The 16,354-nt window shown below is 36.1% G+C and overlaps 1 protein-coding gene across 1 annotated transcript; it reads right to left on the minus strand.

Moving 5' to 3' along the window:
- Positions 1 to 11,702: 11,702 nt before the first annotated feature.
- On the minus strand, positions 11,703 to 15,496 carry LOC122297825 (protein DETOXIFICATION 33-like). Its single transcript, XM_043108029.1, has 9 exons — positions 15,121 to 15,496; positions 14,312 to 14,507; positions 13,588 to 13,933; positions 13,419 to 13,505; positions 13,170 to 13,226; positions 12,747 to 12,985; positions 12,491 to 12,609; positions 12,141 to 12,227; positions 11,703 to 12,040 (listed from the first exon to the last, which is right to left on the minus strand). Exons 1-9 carry the CDS (start codon positions 15,454 to 15,456, stop codon positions 11,984 to 11,986), a joined length of 1,524 nt encoding a protein of 507 aa, XP_042963963.1. The 5' UTR covers positions 15,457 to 15,496; the 3' UTR covers positions 11,703 to 11,983.
- Positions 15,497 to 16,354: the final 858 nt, after the last annotated feature.

Below are 16,354 nucleotides of genomic sequence, written 5' to 3' on the forward strand. Positions count from 1 at the left end.
TGGAAGATATTTACAAAGAGAAAATAAAAGTGGTGGTATATACAATGAATGAAATAGTACAATGGAAATGAAAATGTATTAGTTGTGAATCAAATTTATATTGTTGGATTTTTTAGTGTAGCTAGTAAAAATAAAAAACTGAGATAGAGGAAAAGTAATTTGCTGAAGTTAAAGGATACAATAAATTGATATGCAAAACGGTTAAGATTTTAAGGATCTGTCTAATAATTTAGAATATTGTATCCAATCAATTTACTTCAATTAAATTAGAATAATGATTCTGTCTAACTGGAAAATTTAGCAGTAAAGGCCAAGAAAACTAATTACTAAAGATTAAGTATGAAAAATTGATGGTTAAAAATTCAAAAAATATCACGGGGGTTTTTCAAGCATCTAATGTATTCGAAAATCACAATGAATCAAGATAAATATATAGATAATCAAAGTATCTAATAATAAAATCATTTAATCGATCAAACTCATAATATAAACTCTATTATTGATCCAAAACAATGTCTAAATCATTAGACTTTACCTTTGCAACCATGCTACCTAGCTCCCTCTCCCCAAGTGTGTCCTCTCAAGATCTAAAAACAATATTGAGAGCAAAACTAAATTACACTACTCCTCCTACTCTAACTCCACTCTCAAAGAGACTCTCGTTCCTTTTTATATCTGTGCGTCCTAGTGAAAACTAAAGAAAAAAAATGTGTTCCAGCATGCGTTCTGTGTGCTGTTGTAGAACCCATGCATCCATGTATTGCAACCCATAAGTCTAAAAAGATGAAAGGAACAACACTCCATTTTTCTTCCATCTAAAAATCGGAAGAAGGGTCTTGCGTCCAAAGGACTAAAAGCAAAACGGGAAATAAATTCCCGTGAGTCCAAAAATCCATCAATCCCCCTCACTGCTTTGCGTGTGGTCCTATTAAAGAGCCAAGCCAAAAAGCTTCCTAAAAGTTGAATCCAGCCGAAAGTATGTGTCTTGAACTTGTAGCTAGATGAAAATGTGCTTAAAAGATGATGCAGGGGATCCGAGATAGATGATGCTGAGATATCAGATTGCACCTTGATGTTGCTAAAATACCATCAGTTGGCAGATCAGTGCAAAGGCGGGAATTGATTGTGGTATGTTCCTAATTGGGGCCGTTTTGAGTACGTTTCAGTCTTTTCACCATAACTTTGGCTACGGGTGTCGGAATCGCGCATAAGACCCAAATTCGGAAAGCTCTTTTTGGCGTGCACGCTGGTCACATTAAGCATAGCTCCATGTACCTTCTTTTTTACCTCAAATTCTACTGTTTTTCCCTCAAAATCACTAGTTTTAGTTATTTTTTTACTATTTATGGTAATATTTCGCTTGTCAGTTAGGAAGTCATGTTAAACCCAATTTGGGCCGAATTTTTTGCAGATTGCTTATTTTAATTTGAATTTCAATTTGGAGTGATTTTCAAGATTTTGCTATTTTTGACAAATTCGGATAAACACGATTTTTGGCTATAACAGTCTGGCTTGTGGACTGATTTTGATTATTATTTGATTTGATAATATTCAGTTAAACCCTAGAGACTTTTCTCTCTGATTTTGGGTGATTTTTCTCTTAGTCTTCCCTGTGAATTATTTGTTGGAACTAGCTTGCAGGATAATCGCTATTCTATCCGGCATCAAAAGGTACTGCAAAACTAAAATGCTACTAGTCTTTGTCCCATGTGCTTTTGTCCTATGTGTTGGTCAAACTGAACTATGGCTTAAGAAAGGCCATCTGCATCTGCCACTTATGGTCTACCAATCTACCAACACCTTGGTGCCTTTTCTCAATAATATTTTATCCTATTATTTGAAATTAAGGAGCAGTTGGTCGCCTGGCTCTTATTTTAAAAGCATAAAAGAAAAGAATACACAAATAATAGAAAAATAGAAATAAATTAAAATGAAGAATTCAATATAAAAAATGTATAGTGCATGTGAGGAAATATTGCTCAATTAAATCATAGATTATAAAATTAAGCATAAATCATGATATTAACCAATTTAAATCACAACTCAGATTTATGCCTATTAATCATATTTTCATCTAAAACTAATAATGATACCATAAATTAATTAAAATATATTGGTACTAGATATATAATATATTCAATAATTCAGCTCAATCACAATCAATCAATGTGATGAAATAAGAAGAGATTATTTGAAAATGGATTTATATGAAATGCGTTTATCAAAATATCAATTTTCTGGTTCTGAAAAGCATCCTCGTCGCTTTCAAGCTTCTTGGTTTACATAATTTGCATATTGCATTTCAAGGATATGCCTCTAGAGGTTATAATGAGATCCCTAAGTCAACAAATCAAGGTAATTTTTATGAGATGCTTAAACTCTTGACTTCTTATAATGATAAGGTTGGAAAACTTGGTTTGGTAAATGCTCCTAAATCTTCAAATTATAATATTTCACCCAAAATTTAAAAAGAGAGTTAGGAAGTTCTTGCAAAAAAAAGTGCAAAATAAAATTCGTGAAGATGTTGAAAATTCTAAATTTTGCATTATTGTTGATGTGACATGAGATGAGTCTAAGAGAGAGTAAGTGACTATAATCTTAAAATTTTTTTGATGATAATGGTTTTATACAAAAATTATTTTTTAACCTTGTAACGGGTAAAGATACATCTACATTGACTTCAAATAATGAGATATCTGTAGTTTTTTCTCATCATTGTCTTGATATTCAAAATACTCATGGGCAAAAATATGATGGTGCTAGTAATATGTGTGGTGAATGGAAATGATTGCGAGCATTATTGTTTAAAGATTGCCCATATGCATACTATGTTTATTGTTTTACTCACCAATTATAGTTACATTAGTTGTTGCATCTAGAGAGATAGTTTCTGTTCATAAGTTTTTTTGAAATTTGAATTTCATTATCAATGTGGTGGTTGTTGGGATTAACTAGCTATCATCAGCTAATTTGAAATATAATAGCAGAAGCAAACAAAAGAAAAATTTGACAATTATATAAAAAATCCCAAGATTTATGTGGTTCGGCTTAGAAGAAGCCTACGTCTATTGGCAAAGTTAATCTCAAGGAATTCACTATCAGAAAATGGAATACAAGAGATGTATTACAAATCACTTCTCAATCTCAAAAGCTCCACTATATCCAATGAGCTCTCAAAATCTCATAAAAGGATTTCTCTCTCTTTCTCTATGTTCTGGCTGCTCAAAGTCTCAATACAATGAAAAATTACATATATTTACAATGTACGACAAGGAAAATCCTAATTATGAACATTCGCTCTAGCGGTGTGTCAAGCAAACAATCTGCTTGAGTTTCACTTAACCGAACTATCGAGCAGATGTCGAGCGAACAATCTGTCTAGAGTTCACTCGAGCGAATTGTCAAACGAAGTGTTGAGACAAGTTTGCTAGAGCCAGGGTCGAGCCATAGTTAAGCCAAATCTCTAGAATGATATTTTCAATAGAAATCATGCCACACTCAATAAAACTCCACCTTAGCTTGAATTCCGTCAAACCTGAACAAAAAATAAATTTCACCAAATTGAATTTCACCATTCGATAACAAAGGCATCAAAGATGCACACTAAAGATCAAAAAATAAACTCATTTGCAAATCTCAAACAGAACACAATGTTTATCTTTGAAGAACTCAATTTCCACCGAAAAGTCTTTAATTCCGTAGACAACTTGACCAAATCAGAGGCTTGGTTTTAATGAAAAATCTCAATCAATTCACACAAAGAGAAATGCACTACGGTTCAAACTACTTACTTAAACAACGAATTATGAATACACACGAAGGCTAACAATACATATTCCCTATCAAAATAAGAACACCACAAAGTCTACATGAACATATCCTGCAGGTGGCCAAACTATCTCCTCTATCTACCAAACAAAACTGTAAACTTACCCTTACTGTGCGCCAAAGCCAAAATTAGAATCATGTTCATTTCCAATAGCATGATCTAGAGTACCACCTACACTCTATTATGAGGCTCTCCCAGCAACTCTACCTTCATGCTATAACCCGGTTCTCCTCTGCTGTGGAAGGAGAAAGGTTCACCCAATAACAAGATGTGTTGACTACTTTATCCAATTTTTAGATAAGCTTGGCATACCAAAAGCATATTGCAGGCTCTCACACAAGAGTTCGATTCATTGCATTCAACTATCCCATTTATGTGGAGTGGACCCAACTGTACAGTTTGAAAAACACTCTAACTTCTTGTCTGTAACTCACTAGCCTTATCAAGTACTTGAACACATCAAACACATCATTCACTGCTTTAGAAAAAACAAATCTAGTCTTTCCTTAAAATGGTCATCAAATAACATGAGTACAAATAAGGCACCGCCTTGCACAAGATCCACCCTAAAAATTAGAAAAAAAAAAAATTATAGTAAACCTGATTCTGCATTATTTCAAAAGAATATAATGCCAACAAAAAAAAAAAAAAAAATCAAGCTTCCTTATCTTTTGATCACATAATGCAAAAGCTACCTACTCACAAATAACCACACTTGTTCGCCGATATGGCCCAATCACATGTGCCATAAATGAGTAATACTTGAATTTAGAATGTTTGAAGATGCAACTACATCAATCAATGTCTCGCTAAGAAGAAAATAAAGACCATTTGTCTTCTTTCCTATCATTGTCATCGAATAGCCCTCGTAGACTCGAATGCCTCCATTTAAAACTGAATGCTAATAACCAAGGGACTAGTCAAGAATGCCTAAAGATATTAGATGTTTCTTCAAAGATGGAATGTGCCGAATTTTCTTCAAAACTCTAACAGTTTTATCATACATATTAATTTTACCTGAACCAATTCTAGCAATATCACAAGGCATATCATTTCCAACCAAAATTGAATCACCACTAACTGATTTGTAGGTAATGAACCAATCTATCCTAGGACAAGTATGGAGCGTACAAGCTGAATCCATGATGCACTTGTCACCAAAATGGCCGCTAGAGTCGTTGATTGCTAGGATAATATCAGAGTTCTTAGACTGTTCTTCAATGCTAACAACATTGGAGGAACTTTTACCTTCATTCTTGTTCTTCAATCTGGGATATTCGTTCTTGTAATAACCAAACATATGACAATAGTAATATTTATCATTCTTCTTGTTAAGTTTTGAACTGCTACCGAAATTACCCCCACTCTTTTATGAACTTTTTTCCCCAAATCTATCACTAGAAAAACATTTCATAAACAAGCCGAGGCGGATGGTGTACAACCATTGTTTCGAATACAAACAGAGAGTGTACAATTGTTGCTTCAAATAAGAACGGTTAGTGAGTGACTTCTTCAAATATAGACTCTCCAATTTTCTCCAAAGACTTGAGGTGATCTCTTCGTCGACCACTTTGCGCAAAACTCCATCATAAAAGGAAAAAAATAAAAAAATCGCTCTATGCGCTTTATCTTCCTCTTTCTTTGTTGATGTGGAAGGCTTATCTGCCACCTTCTCTTCTAAGATTTTTACCATCCCTTGTTGTCGTAACAAGGCCATCATCTTGACGCACCACAAACATAAACTATTCTGACTATCAAACTTCTCCACCTCAAATTTTACCATATTCATTTCTCAAGATCTTCCATAGAGCTTGGCTCTGACACTAGTTTGTTGGAATTAACTAGTTATCAGTGGATCATTTGAAATATAATAGTGGAAGCAAACAATTTTTTTTTTTTTTTTTTACAATTATACAAAGAACACTAAGATTTATGTGATTTGGCTTAGGATAAGCTTACATCCACATGCGGAGTCAATCTCAAAAACTCATTATCACAAAATGGAATACAAGAGATATATCATAAATCACTCATCAATCCCAAAAGTTACAATACACTCAATGAGCTCTCAAAATCGCACAAAAGGAGTTCTCTCTTTTCTCTCTATTTTGACTGCTTAAAGTCTCAATACAATAAAAAATAACATATATTTATATTGTATGGGGCTTTATGTACAGGAGCCGCTTCAGGTTCTAAGTCAATAACAAACTCCAATTCACGAACAGGGGGTAGACCAGACAAGTCATCCACAAACACGTCAGGAAATTCTTCCACAATTGGGATATCTACCAATGACTTCTTTTCAGACGGCGTAGACACCATTTGGACTAAAAAGGCATCCGCTCCACAAGCAATCTCTCTTCTCGCTTGAATTGTCGATATAACTACCGGCTTTTCTTTTAACTTACTTCCTGCAAATTCCAAATAATCACCATCTGAGAGCTGAAAGCTAATTACTCGACTTCTACAATTAATACTCTCAGAATATTGATATAACCAATCCATCCCAAAGATAATATCAAATCCCAACAGATTAAATACAACCAAATCTGCATCCAGAAACCTTCCACCAAAATTCAAAGGACAACCCAATACAACCTTGGAACACCACACCACTTCACCATTTGGTAGAGCCACTACTAATGATTTTGGCAAGGGTCTTGTAACCAAATTATATATTTGAGCGAAAGTGGAAGATACAAACGACTGAGATGCACTCGAATCAAACAAAGTGCAAGCATAAAATTCATATAAACGAACTCTCCCTGAACCAATCACATTAACCAATGAAATCCAAACACAAAGAAGAAACCAAATCACATAAAAAATCAAATCCAAAATTAAATTAGATCCATACCTGGAATCACTCCAGTATCATGGGTCATTGGTGCTTCATCATCAACATCTCCGGGTGTAATAGCATATACTCTAGCTTGCACTGTTTACCTCTGATTAGTTCTTCCACCACGTCTACCTCCACAGCTTCCTTGAACTCTAACAAGGTACTCATAAGCGAAATGTCCCTCTTGACCACAATGGTAACAATGGGTTCCACCACTTAGCCGACACTCACCCTTATGGGCTCTATTACACCTTCCACAAACTGGTACCCGTCCTCCCATACGCACTGCCGAGGTTGCTTGTGGTCGAGTCCCGGTCCGCTGAACAAACTTCTGAAGCGAACCAGAACTACTTCCTTCGCCAGTAAAACTCTGCCTCCTTTGTCCTGGAGGGGAGCCCATACTCAAATTAATCTCTTACTCTGCAAGAGTGGCCAAGTCAACTAAATCCTGAAAAGTGAAAATCCGATGGCAGACTACCATTCTACGTATATTAGGACGCAGACCATCCTCGAAACGCTCAGTCTGCATCTCCTTCGTGGCGATGAGGTGGGTAGCAAATCGCCCAAGCTCTATAAATCTTCGGGCGTACTGTTCCACGGTCATACTTCCATGGACCAAATTTGTGAACTCTCTTGCTTTTTGCCGCCTCACAGAAGCGGGAAAGAATCGATCATTAAATTCTTTCTTAAAGCGCTACCAGGACATAGCTGCAAAAGATCCAAATTCTGACTCCAACATTACTCTTTTTGTATCCCACCATTCAAAAGCAGTGCCTTGCAACAAATAACTAGCATAAAGTACTTGTTGCACATCAGTACAACCACATACTTCAAATATTCTTTCTAAGTCTCTAATTCACTTTTCAGCCCGAAGTGGATCCTCTTCTCCCTTGAAGGATGGAGTTCTATGCGCTAGAAAGCGCTCATAGGTGCATCCAGCTTGCACCACTCTACTAGGCTCTCCTTGTTGTGGCCTAAAATTTTGCTGCATGAACTCAGTCATTTATCTTAGCGCTTGGGCTATGGCATCGTCCCTCGGCTTATCATCCTGAGGCTCTTGAGTAGACTTTCTTGGCCTTACCATCTTCCTGCCACAATATAATCTTTGACCACCTTTAAATAAAATGAATAAAACAACATAAAACCAAAACCAACACCAAAACCACATAACAATAAAATAAAATATACTAGCATGCAATAACATAACTAAATAAATAAATACAAACAAGCCAACTCAAATAAAACAAATCAAATAGCAAACTTTAATTAAAATAAATTTCAAATCACAACTTTAAAAACATTATGGTATTACACTTACGGGACATGTGGTTTTACCCAGAGCCAAACTGCTCTGATACTACCTGTGACGCCCCCAAATCCCATGTATGGACACGTGGAAATCGAGACGTCGGGATGATGACAACACAGGTTACCACTCTATCGCCAAGTGCCAAGTGTGTGTTCATGTAACAAGTGTGCAAATAAAAACACGCAGAGGATAATAAAAGCCTTATAACTAAGTATCAGGATTTTTGTTTAATACAAACCCGATTAAAACATACATAATAAAATATTACAAGCCTCAAATATCGTTTCAAACCAAACTACAAGGCATAAAACTCCAAATCAATATTCCGGCGGAGCCACCTTCTTGGGCTCAGCCTCCTCCTCCTCTTTGACTTCTGCATCAAAATCTACGGTACCAAAATAATGCCACAGGTAAGTAAGATCCAAACACTACAAGATAAAAACATATTAAACTCAAACAATATGCATGAAAGAAAGCCAAATGCACATATCCCATAAAACCACATTTTTTTCCCATGCACGCCAAAAATTTCATTTGGCTCCAAAAATATATTACTTTCCAACTCACGCCAAAAGTCTCATTTAGCCCAAAACCAACTTAATTCAATAACCAATTAATCCGAATGCGCCATGACCTCCCCTAGGAGTCATGCGCACACCCTGGCTCCCATCGTCACACTACGAGTAACGACCATGCGTGTGACTTCGTAACGAGTGATGCCCAGTTCCGTACCCCGTGCGTACGTAGCTAAGCATCCTCTAGTCCTCGCCAGCAAAGGGCCACGGAGTCGGTACGAGAGCGTTACCATCCCGCCCGCTCCCGTTGTCGCCTAACGACAATTCAGGGGACGTCACTCAGTTTATTACGCTCCCGAGTGACCAGAGGAGCTCCACCGAGATAATACCCTATCTCGGCTTGGAGTCGTGATACACACGCACCCGAAAATCTATTTATACTGATAAAATCAATTTTTCTCAATTTAATAAATGCATATGAATGCATCATGCAATGCAAACCTCAAAATACAAATCATACAACCAATCACAATATTAACAATAACAAACAATTTCGTCCTCAATCCATCCGACCCCTGACTCCTTAGACTCAGTCTGGAATTAACCAACCAGTTAATGAATTTATTGTAAAAGTAATAATATATTTAAATCTAAAATAGAGTTTGAAAAATACTTACAGCACTATATGATAATTTTCAAAGGATCACGATGTTGCAAACGACAGAGAAAAAACAATGTAATAGTGTAAAATACACTGTGGCCGTGGGTTGTAAATTACCCACTTTCTAACGGGGACAAAACAAGACTTGAAATTGATATGGAATGGCGTAGAGATGTTTATGAAGCTAATAGAAGTGAATTTTGGCCATGGGTGGCGGTGGAAATGGCGGCGGAAGTGAAAAAATGGCAAAATGGAGTTGAGCTTGTGGGAGCTGCTTAGATAATGGATCGGGGCCAGAAATAGGTGGTTTAGGACGGCAAGAGGCAGGTGATGAAGTGGTGAAGAGATGATGGCCGGAGGTGGAATGACGGCAGGAAATGCACAAAAATCGTGTGGCTTGGAGTGGCTCTCGGCGGCAAACAGCGACTCGGATGAAGGTGAAATTTGGTGGGGTGGTTCACCGGCTGGAGGGAAAAGTTTCTGGGTGAGTGGTGTAGGTCACGGTGGCTGGACGGTGGTGGTCTGGGCTAAAGAAGCAATAGGTGACAGAGGAGAGAGAGAAAACGTGCAGCGCGGGAGAGAGGAAAGACGGGGAAGAAAGAAAGAAAAGAAGAAAAAAGAAAAGAAGGAAAAGAAAAAAAAAAGGAAAAGAGAAAAAGAAAAAGAGTAAATAAAAAGAAAAGATGAGGAAAAGAAATGAGATCCAATCCTCACCTCCGGAGTCAAAAAACTGATCTGACGAAAACAAATTTAAAAATTATAAAACGACTAAAATAATTTAAACACTACATCAAACTAAAATAAATCCAATTAAAATACAATAAATTAAAATAAAAGAACTAATATCTTAATTAAATTAAAATACTCCTTCAGTGAAAATACACGTAAAAAGGAGATATCACACATGGTCGTCATCAACGAGATCAAATTACGATAGAGCATTATTATTATTTTGAAATATTTAATACTACCGTAGACTTTCAAATGCAAGAGGTTAACAGTAGGTTTAGTAAAGGAGTGACAAAACTTTTAACACTTAGCTCAGTTTTGGATCCAAATGATGCTTATAAATTCTTTAATATTGATGATATCTATTGTCTTGTGGAAAAATATTATTCTCTTGATTTTTTTTTTTAGAACGAGAAAATTAAATTAAGGTTTCAATTCAAGCATTTTGAAGTACATGTGCTTACTAATCCGAATTTTTATAATTTGTCATCCATTGCAATCTTATGTCAAAGATTGGTGAAGACAGAGAAATCAGAAATCAAATACATACTATCTTATTGATAGATTGATTCATTTTGTTTTAACTCTTCTAGTATTTATATCGACCAGTGAATGAGCATTTTCAACTATGAAGATTGTTAAAACAAGATTTCTCAATGAAATTAAAGATGAATTTCTAGCAATTAATTTGGTTATCTATATTGAAAGAAAAATAGTTAAGTATTTTAATTTAGATTTAATACTTGATGATTTTGTTTCTTTAAAAGAATATAAATTACAATTTTAGACATTCTATATTTCTTTTGTTTGATGTTTGTATAAGTGTCTTTATGAGATTTCAATGATATATTGTTCTTGACACATGATATACTTTTTTAATATAGAAGTTGTATTAAACGTATTTTATTTTTATTTTAGATCTTACTATTAGATTTTTCTATACGATACGAATAGAAATAGAATAAAAAACATATTGTTATATTTTTAGCTTTGCTTGACCCCCCTAAAACAAATTCTTGGTTCCGCCACTCTAAAAAATATTTTCCTTTTAATTCCCTTAAAAGTTTAATAATTTCTTTTTCTTTGAATTCACATTTATATGAAGAGGCAATTTTATTTGTCTTTAGAAATATTAGTGCGCATATATAGGAATTTAACTTAGAAAATGCTCATATTTTCAAGCTTTGGAGTCTATGGCCACAGTTGCTGCTTGTCCATCAGCCTTTGGTTGCATTAACAATGCTCGGCAAAGACTAGGTGGCGAATGTTACATGAATAACCTGTCATGGTGGTATTGTCATAATCGAGTTGTGCCATGCACTTTGGAAAAAAAATTCCAACATACACAAAGCATCTCAAAAAAATTTTGGTGAAAAAACTATGGACCAAAATTTAAATAGGGAACAACCGACTTTATTTATGATACTAATGTAAGAATTTCTAGATCGGAGTATAGCAAAAGCAATGCTAACTCGAGTGGCAAATCATGGATCGGGTAAGGTTGTTCTAAGGCTTTTTTCATGGGTGTTGTTCGTCCAAAATCATTCTCATCGATGGTGGAGTGTGCCATGGGTTAAAACCATGACAACACTTGCATTTTCCACAGTGTAAATGTCTGGATTAGAGATAACTATACTTGACACAGAGATTTTTACTTTTGTTCTTGAAGTGACTCACCCAATTGTAACCCTTAAGGCCAGTTATCAAGGACCATGAAGTAGCTTCATAACCCCTGACCACAAGAAGGGGAAGCGGTGTTCACTATGGGCGCCCTTTATTGCATATGATAGTTTCTATCAATAAAATAAAGAGAGTTATACAGGATTACAATGTTTATTGCATTAGGAGGCTCAACTCTCTCAAAGAGCTATACAGGTTCTTTATTTTTTATTTTTTCTCTACTTAGCCCTAACACTGCAATGTGCATTCCTTTTGTTAAGAAACATAAAATTGAATGACCCAAAAAAAAAAATATGGCCTAATGAAAGTGTTTAGCTTGATTGGATGACATGGGTATGCCACTCCTTTTCAAACTTCTGCATAGACCTAGACAAAAAATTGCTTAGCGGAACAACGATGTCACGCTTCTGAATTGAGATCAATGATCTCCGGTTGATCCTCCCCATCTCTTCACGCGGCTCTCTGCTTGTTCAGCCTGCAAGTGTGATTGATAGAGTGACAATTATTCGTTTCATTTACTGGAAGATGAATAATCTCAGGAATCTAAAGAATGCAGAAGAGTAAAAGATACTAACTTCCTTGGTCCAGTTTGTCCTTGAAGTCACTACTATCAAGATTATGGTTTGCAGACAAATGCCGCCAATCATCCCTGACCAAATACCCTGCAAACAGGAGGAGTAAAATATGAGGCAAGGAGAAACTTGCTTTAGAACTTGGTTAAATAGGACAGGAAATAAATCTTTCTGCGTAGTTTTCCTCAGCCTTTGAAGTCACAGATTCCGAGAAAAAAGTTAAAACAGGAAGTTCAATGAAGGAAAGATGAATCATGAAGTTGCCAAATATTTTCCTAAGAAAATAAATTATTAAACAAAATAAGATGATCAATGTACAAAGAAAGTCCAGGAAAATAGTTCTAGTATCTCGCCTCAGCTCCAAAACCAAATGTGAATCCCAGAATTATGCCAGCCGGCAATCCCACAATGTAGTAGCATCCGATGTTGATGTAAGCGACAATAGCTTGCCATCCAGCTCCAACGGCAACACCTAAACCAATTGGAGCAGTATGTAAAATGGAAATAATTATGATTGTACAAATGACACGAGATTATGAGATTATGTAAGATGCAGATCAGTTGTTTGCTTGCTTGCAAGATTATGTTCCCTAGCTAGCTTGTACTTACCAGATAAGACTGGTTGAAGGCTGTTTAGAAGCACTGTGACTCCCAGCAAGAGAGCAAGTTTGGTAGTTTCCTTACCAACAGCTTCACTGGTGGTGAAAAGGTAAGGGAAATAGTCCCTTGTTGCCAATACTAAAACCATGCAAACAACCCCTATGGAAACGGATGTGATAGAAACCACCAGCACCGAAAACTTTGCAGCCCGAGCATTGCCAGCTCCAAGTTCATTTGATACCCTTACACTGTTGTAACACCAATAGTAAGTTCATACAGTTTACTTTCTGTGGTCATGTAGTCTTCCAGCTTTCATATGTACAATCTTTAATTGAGCAGAAAAATTGGGATACAATCAAACTTCCACCTTAAAAGGTATTCTTGATTGATTTTATTTAGAAAATGAACTGCAAAGCATGCAGGGAACATCACCTTATCGCAGCATTGAACCCAAGCGCAATCATTGCATCCCAACCATTTATGTTCATGCTGTAAAAGTATGAAAATAAGGTTAGTAAACAACTTTATATTAGAATATAGTTACTGTGATTAAGTCTATCTCTTCCCATCAGCTTAAACTTTTGACACAAATATTGATTTAACATAATATCAAAGCAGGAGTCCAAATTCAAACCCTGATTCCACACTTTGTCCAATTTGATTAAATATTCACATATGTACCAGATAGATATGGCGTCAACTGGTACTAGAGGATTCGGCAAACGGCCTGTTATCACCACCAGTACCATCAAGTACCAAAACTCCAAGCTGCAATTCAATTTAAGGACCAAAATCATCATCACCGCAGTTAACATGAATCATTAAGCAAAAATGTGGGAGATAAACATACCATAACATTACAGCAGAAGCCAGTGAAAGCTTCACAAAGCCCCACAAGTCTGCAAATGCTAGCCATGAGAATCCATCCCAAGCACCATCCGACTTGGTGATGAAAATGTAGAGCAATTGAGCAATAACTATGAGCCACCATGATGTGTTCAAAGTGACTGCTGCTCCAGTTAGGCCCCACCCAAGCTTGAATATAAGCAACCAACTAAAGAATATATGTAGCACCAGCACCACAACCGATATCCATGCCATGACAAAGACTTTTCTCTGTGCTTGTAGGAACTTTTGGATTGGAAAATTCATTGCATATGCGAACAATTGTGGAATCATCCACAAAGCAAATTTTCCTGCAGCAGAGAGCCCAGTTAACAGATGCCAAAACTTTAAAATGGGATCCAAGTTTATGAGTGTGTAAAGATCGATAAACCATCTTAATTCATAAACATTATCATCCATGCTGTATTTTGTTTCAATTGATGTATACTTGCCCCAAAAGTAACGATCTGGGGTCCAAATCTGGGTACCAATGGGATTTAATATACTTCGTCTCATAATCCATGCTTGAATAATTATGAATTAAGACAAGACAAGAAGAGCAGCAACTGTAGTTGCCCAGACCAATGGGATATGGGATTTAAATTATTTAATAGACTTCTGGTAATAAATATTGCTGTGTTAAATATTTAGATACATAAAAAGGAAAAGAGCAATAAATAAACACTAACCAGCGGCTTCAGATATCTCAGTTGTCTCCCCAATGAGCTCAAGAATGGGAGGAGACCAAACGTAGATGGGAACCAAAATACAAGCAGTAGTCAACAAAATGACCCACGATCTCTGCATGTATATCCCCAGCATCCTTATCTGCCCCGCACCGTATGCTTGCCCACACAAAGTCTCCAATGCACTTCCCATTCCCAACTGTTTGCAATCAAAAACACAAACATAAAGGTGGGAGAGAAGAGAACATCATCAGCTTTTTTCAACAATAACTCTTACTGCTGCATTAATGACTTTGAGTTATGAGCTATTATGACGTGGGAAACTAATTGCGGAGATGGGGTGCTGCCAGTGGCCATGCTATGAGTACGAGACCTAGGAATCTAAATAACACTTGAGTGGATCCCGATAAAAAAAGCTTTCTTCTTTTTATATATATTTTTAATACTTTTAAATATCCTTAAGAAATATAAAAATATATTTTTAAGTCTCATCAACTGCATTTGGATTTCATGTGGTAAATGGAAGGACCGAAATGGTGCAGAAAACAGATTCACATGGGAAGGAAATGGTGCAGAAAAGGGATGATAAGAAAATAGGAAAGGAATATGGTGACATGCATCTAAACCCAAGAATTTAGGCCAGATTCAGGTTCTCTACTAGTTTGGGAAGGCAACAGAGTACCAGCCCCGGATTCACTTTTAGCAATTTTCACAAACAAATATATACACGGTACTCTACCATGCATGCAAAAGAAGAGAAGAAAACAGAGAACAAAAGATCTCAAAATTTCAGACAGAGAAACGATCATTACCATGACGCCAAAGGCGAGCCCGGCGATGACCGAGTTTTCGACAGCCACAGCGGCGAGATCGAGCTCACCGACAAGACCCGCAAATGTCTGAGTGAGCGCACCGAGTGAGTACTGACATATGGCGGTGAAGATTGCCGGGCCGGCGAGCTTCCAAAGCCTCTTCGACTCGTTTCCGAACCTCTTAACGGTGCTGAGTTTCTGTTCTTCATCCTGGCTGCTGTGGTTATTGGTCAGAAGTGGGGTGTCTGCGTCCATGGCTCTGCTTTGCTTTGCAGTTTCCACAGCGCAGTAGTGATTCTCTATGTACTTATATGTGAGAGAGTTAAGGAATATCATGGGGTTTTCATGAATATAGTCAACTGATCATATAGGTATCCACGCTTCCTGGTGTTGCCGGGTAGGTACGGGAAATGGAATTGGTCGGGTTTGAAAGGTGGTTAGCAACTTTGCAGGTGAGAACTGAGATCGGTTGAATGAAGTAACTTTTTCTCTTGTTCTGTACACATCAACACGAAGATCAACGAGCGGCCCACATGCGCGTAAAACATCATGACGCGAGTTGCATGGGTTAACATCAAGCTGCCTACCATCTTTACTGTGGGTACCAAAAATGAAGCAGATGGCCAAAATTGTTAGTTGGTTTCTGTATATTAATTTTGTTCTGTTTCAGGAATCCTTTCTTGGTCCGTACTGAATGGTAGGTTCAAGGCTAAGTTTCATCATTAGATTAAAATAAAAATAAAAAGAGAGAAAACTTTATGGGTTGTTTCCATTCTTATATTTAGTTACATTTTTTAAAAGAGTTTACACTACAATCATTTTAAAAAAGAATAGAGTTTATTTATAAATAATTAATTTTTTTAATATAAATTTTACATTTATTTATTTTTTAAAATAATTATACGACGCTTATACAATCACGATTTTAACTATATAATAAGAAATGAGATTAGTCATCATCTCCTCATTTTTTTATATTTGTAATCAAATGATTTCCCATGAAAAATAATAAAGAATAAAAGAGGATAAATAATAATTTTTTAAAAAAAATTTGTAAAATCTTTTCATAACATAAGAAATAGTTCTGCTAAATTGACAATGAACATAATTTTTAAAAACAGACTTCTCATTAATCAAAAGTTAAAATCGAAACATAAGTTTGATCAATATTTATTTTATCAGAAGTTTGGAGAGAATTTTAATTATCATGAGCCAATAAAACTTATGGATATAA

This window comes from Carya illinoinensis, chromosome 15 (assembly GCF_018687715.1).
Source record: "Carya illinoinensis cultivar Pawnee chromosome 15, C.illinoinensisPawnee_v1, whole genome shotgun sequence".
Classification (NCBI taxonomy): Eukaryota; Viridiplantae; Streptophyta; class Magnoliopsida; order Fagales; family Juglandaceae; genus Carya; species Carya illinoinensis.

Excerpts from the sequence above, each read along its gene's own strand:
- LOC122297825 (XM_043108029.1), bottom strand. The coding sequence starts at position 15,456 with ATGATATTCCTTAACTCTCTCACATATAAGTACATAGAGAATCACTAC. Across the intron at positions 13,506-13,587 it reads GCTTCTGCTGTAATGTTATG|CTTGGAGTTTTGGTACTTGA; the intron begins GTATGTTTATCT and ends ATTGAATTGCAG. Across the intron at positions 13,227-13,418 it reads GTTGACGCCATATCTATCTG|CATGAACATAAATGGTTGGG; the intron begins GTACATATGTGA and ends ATACTTTTACAG.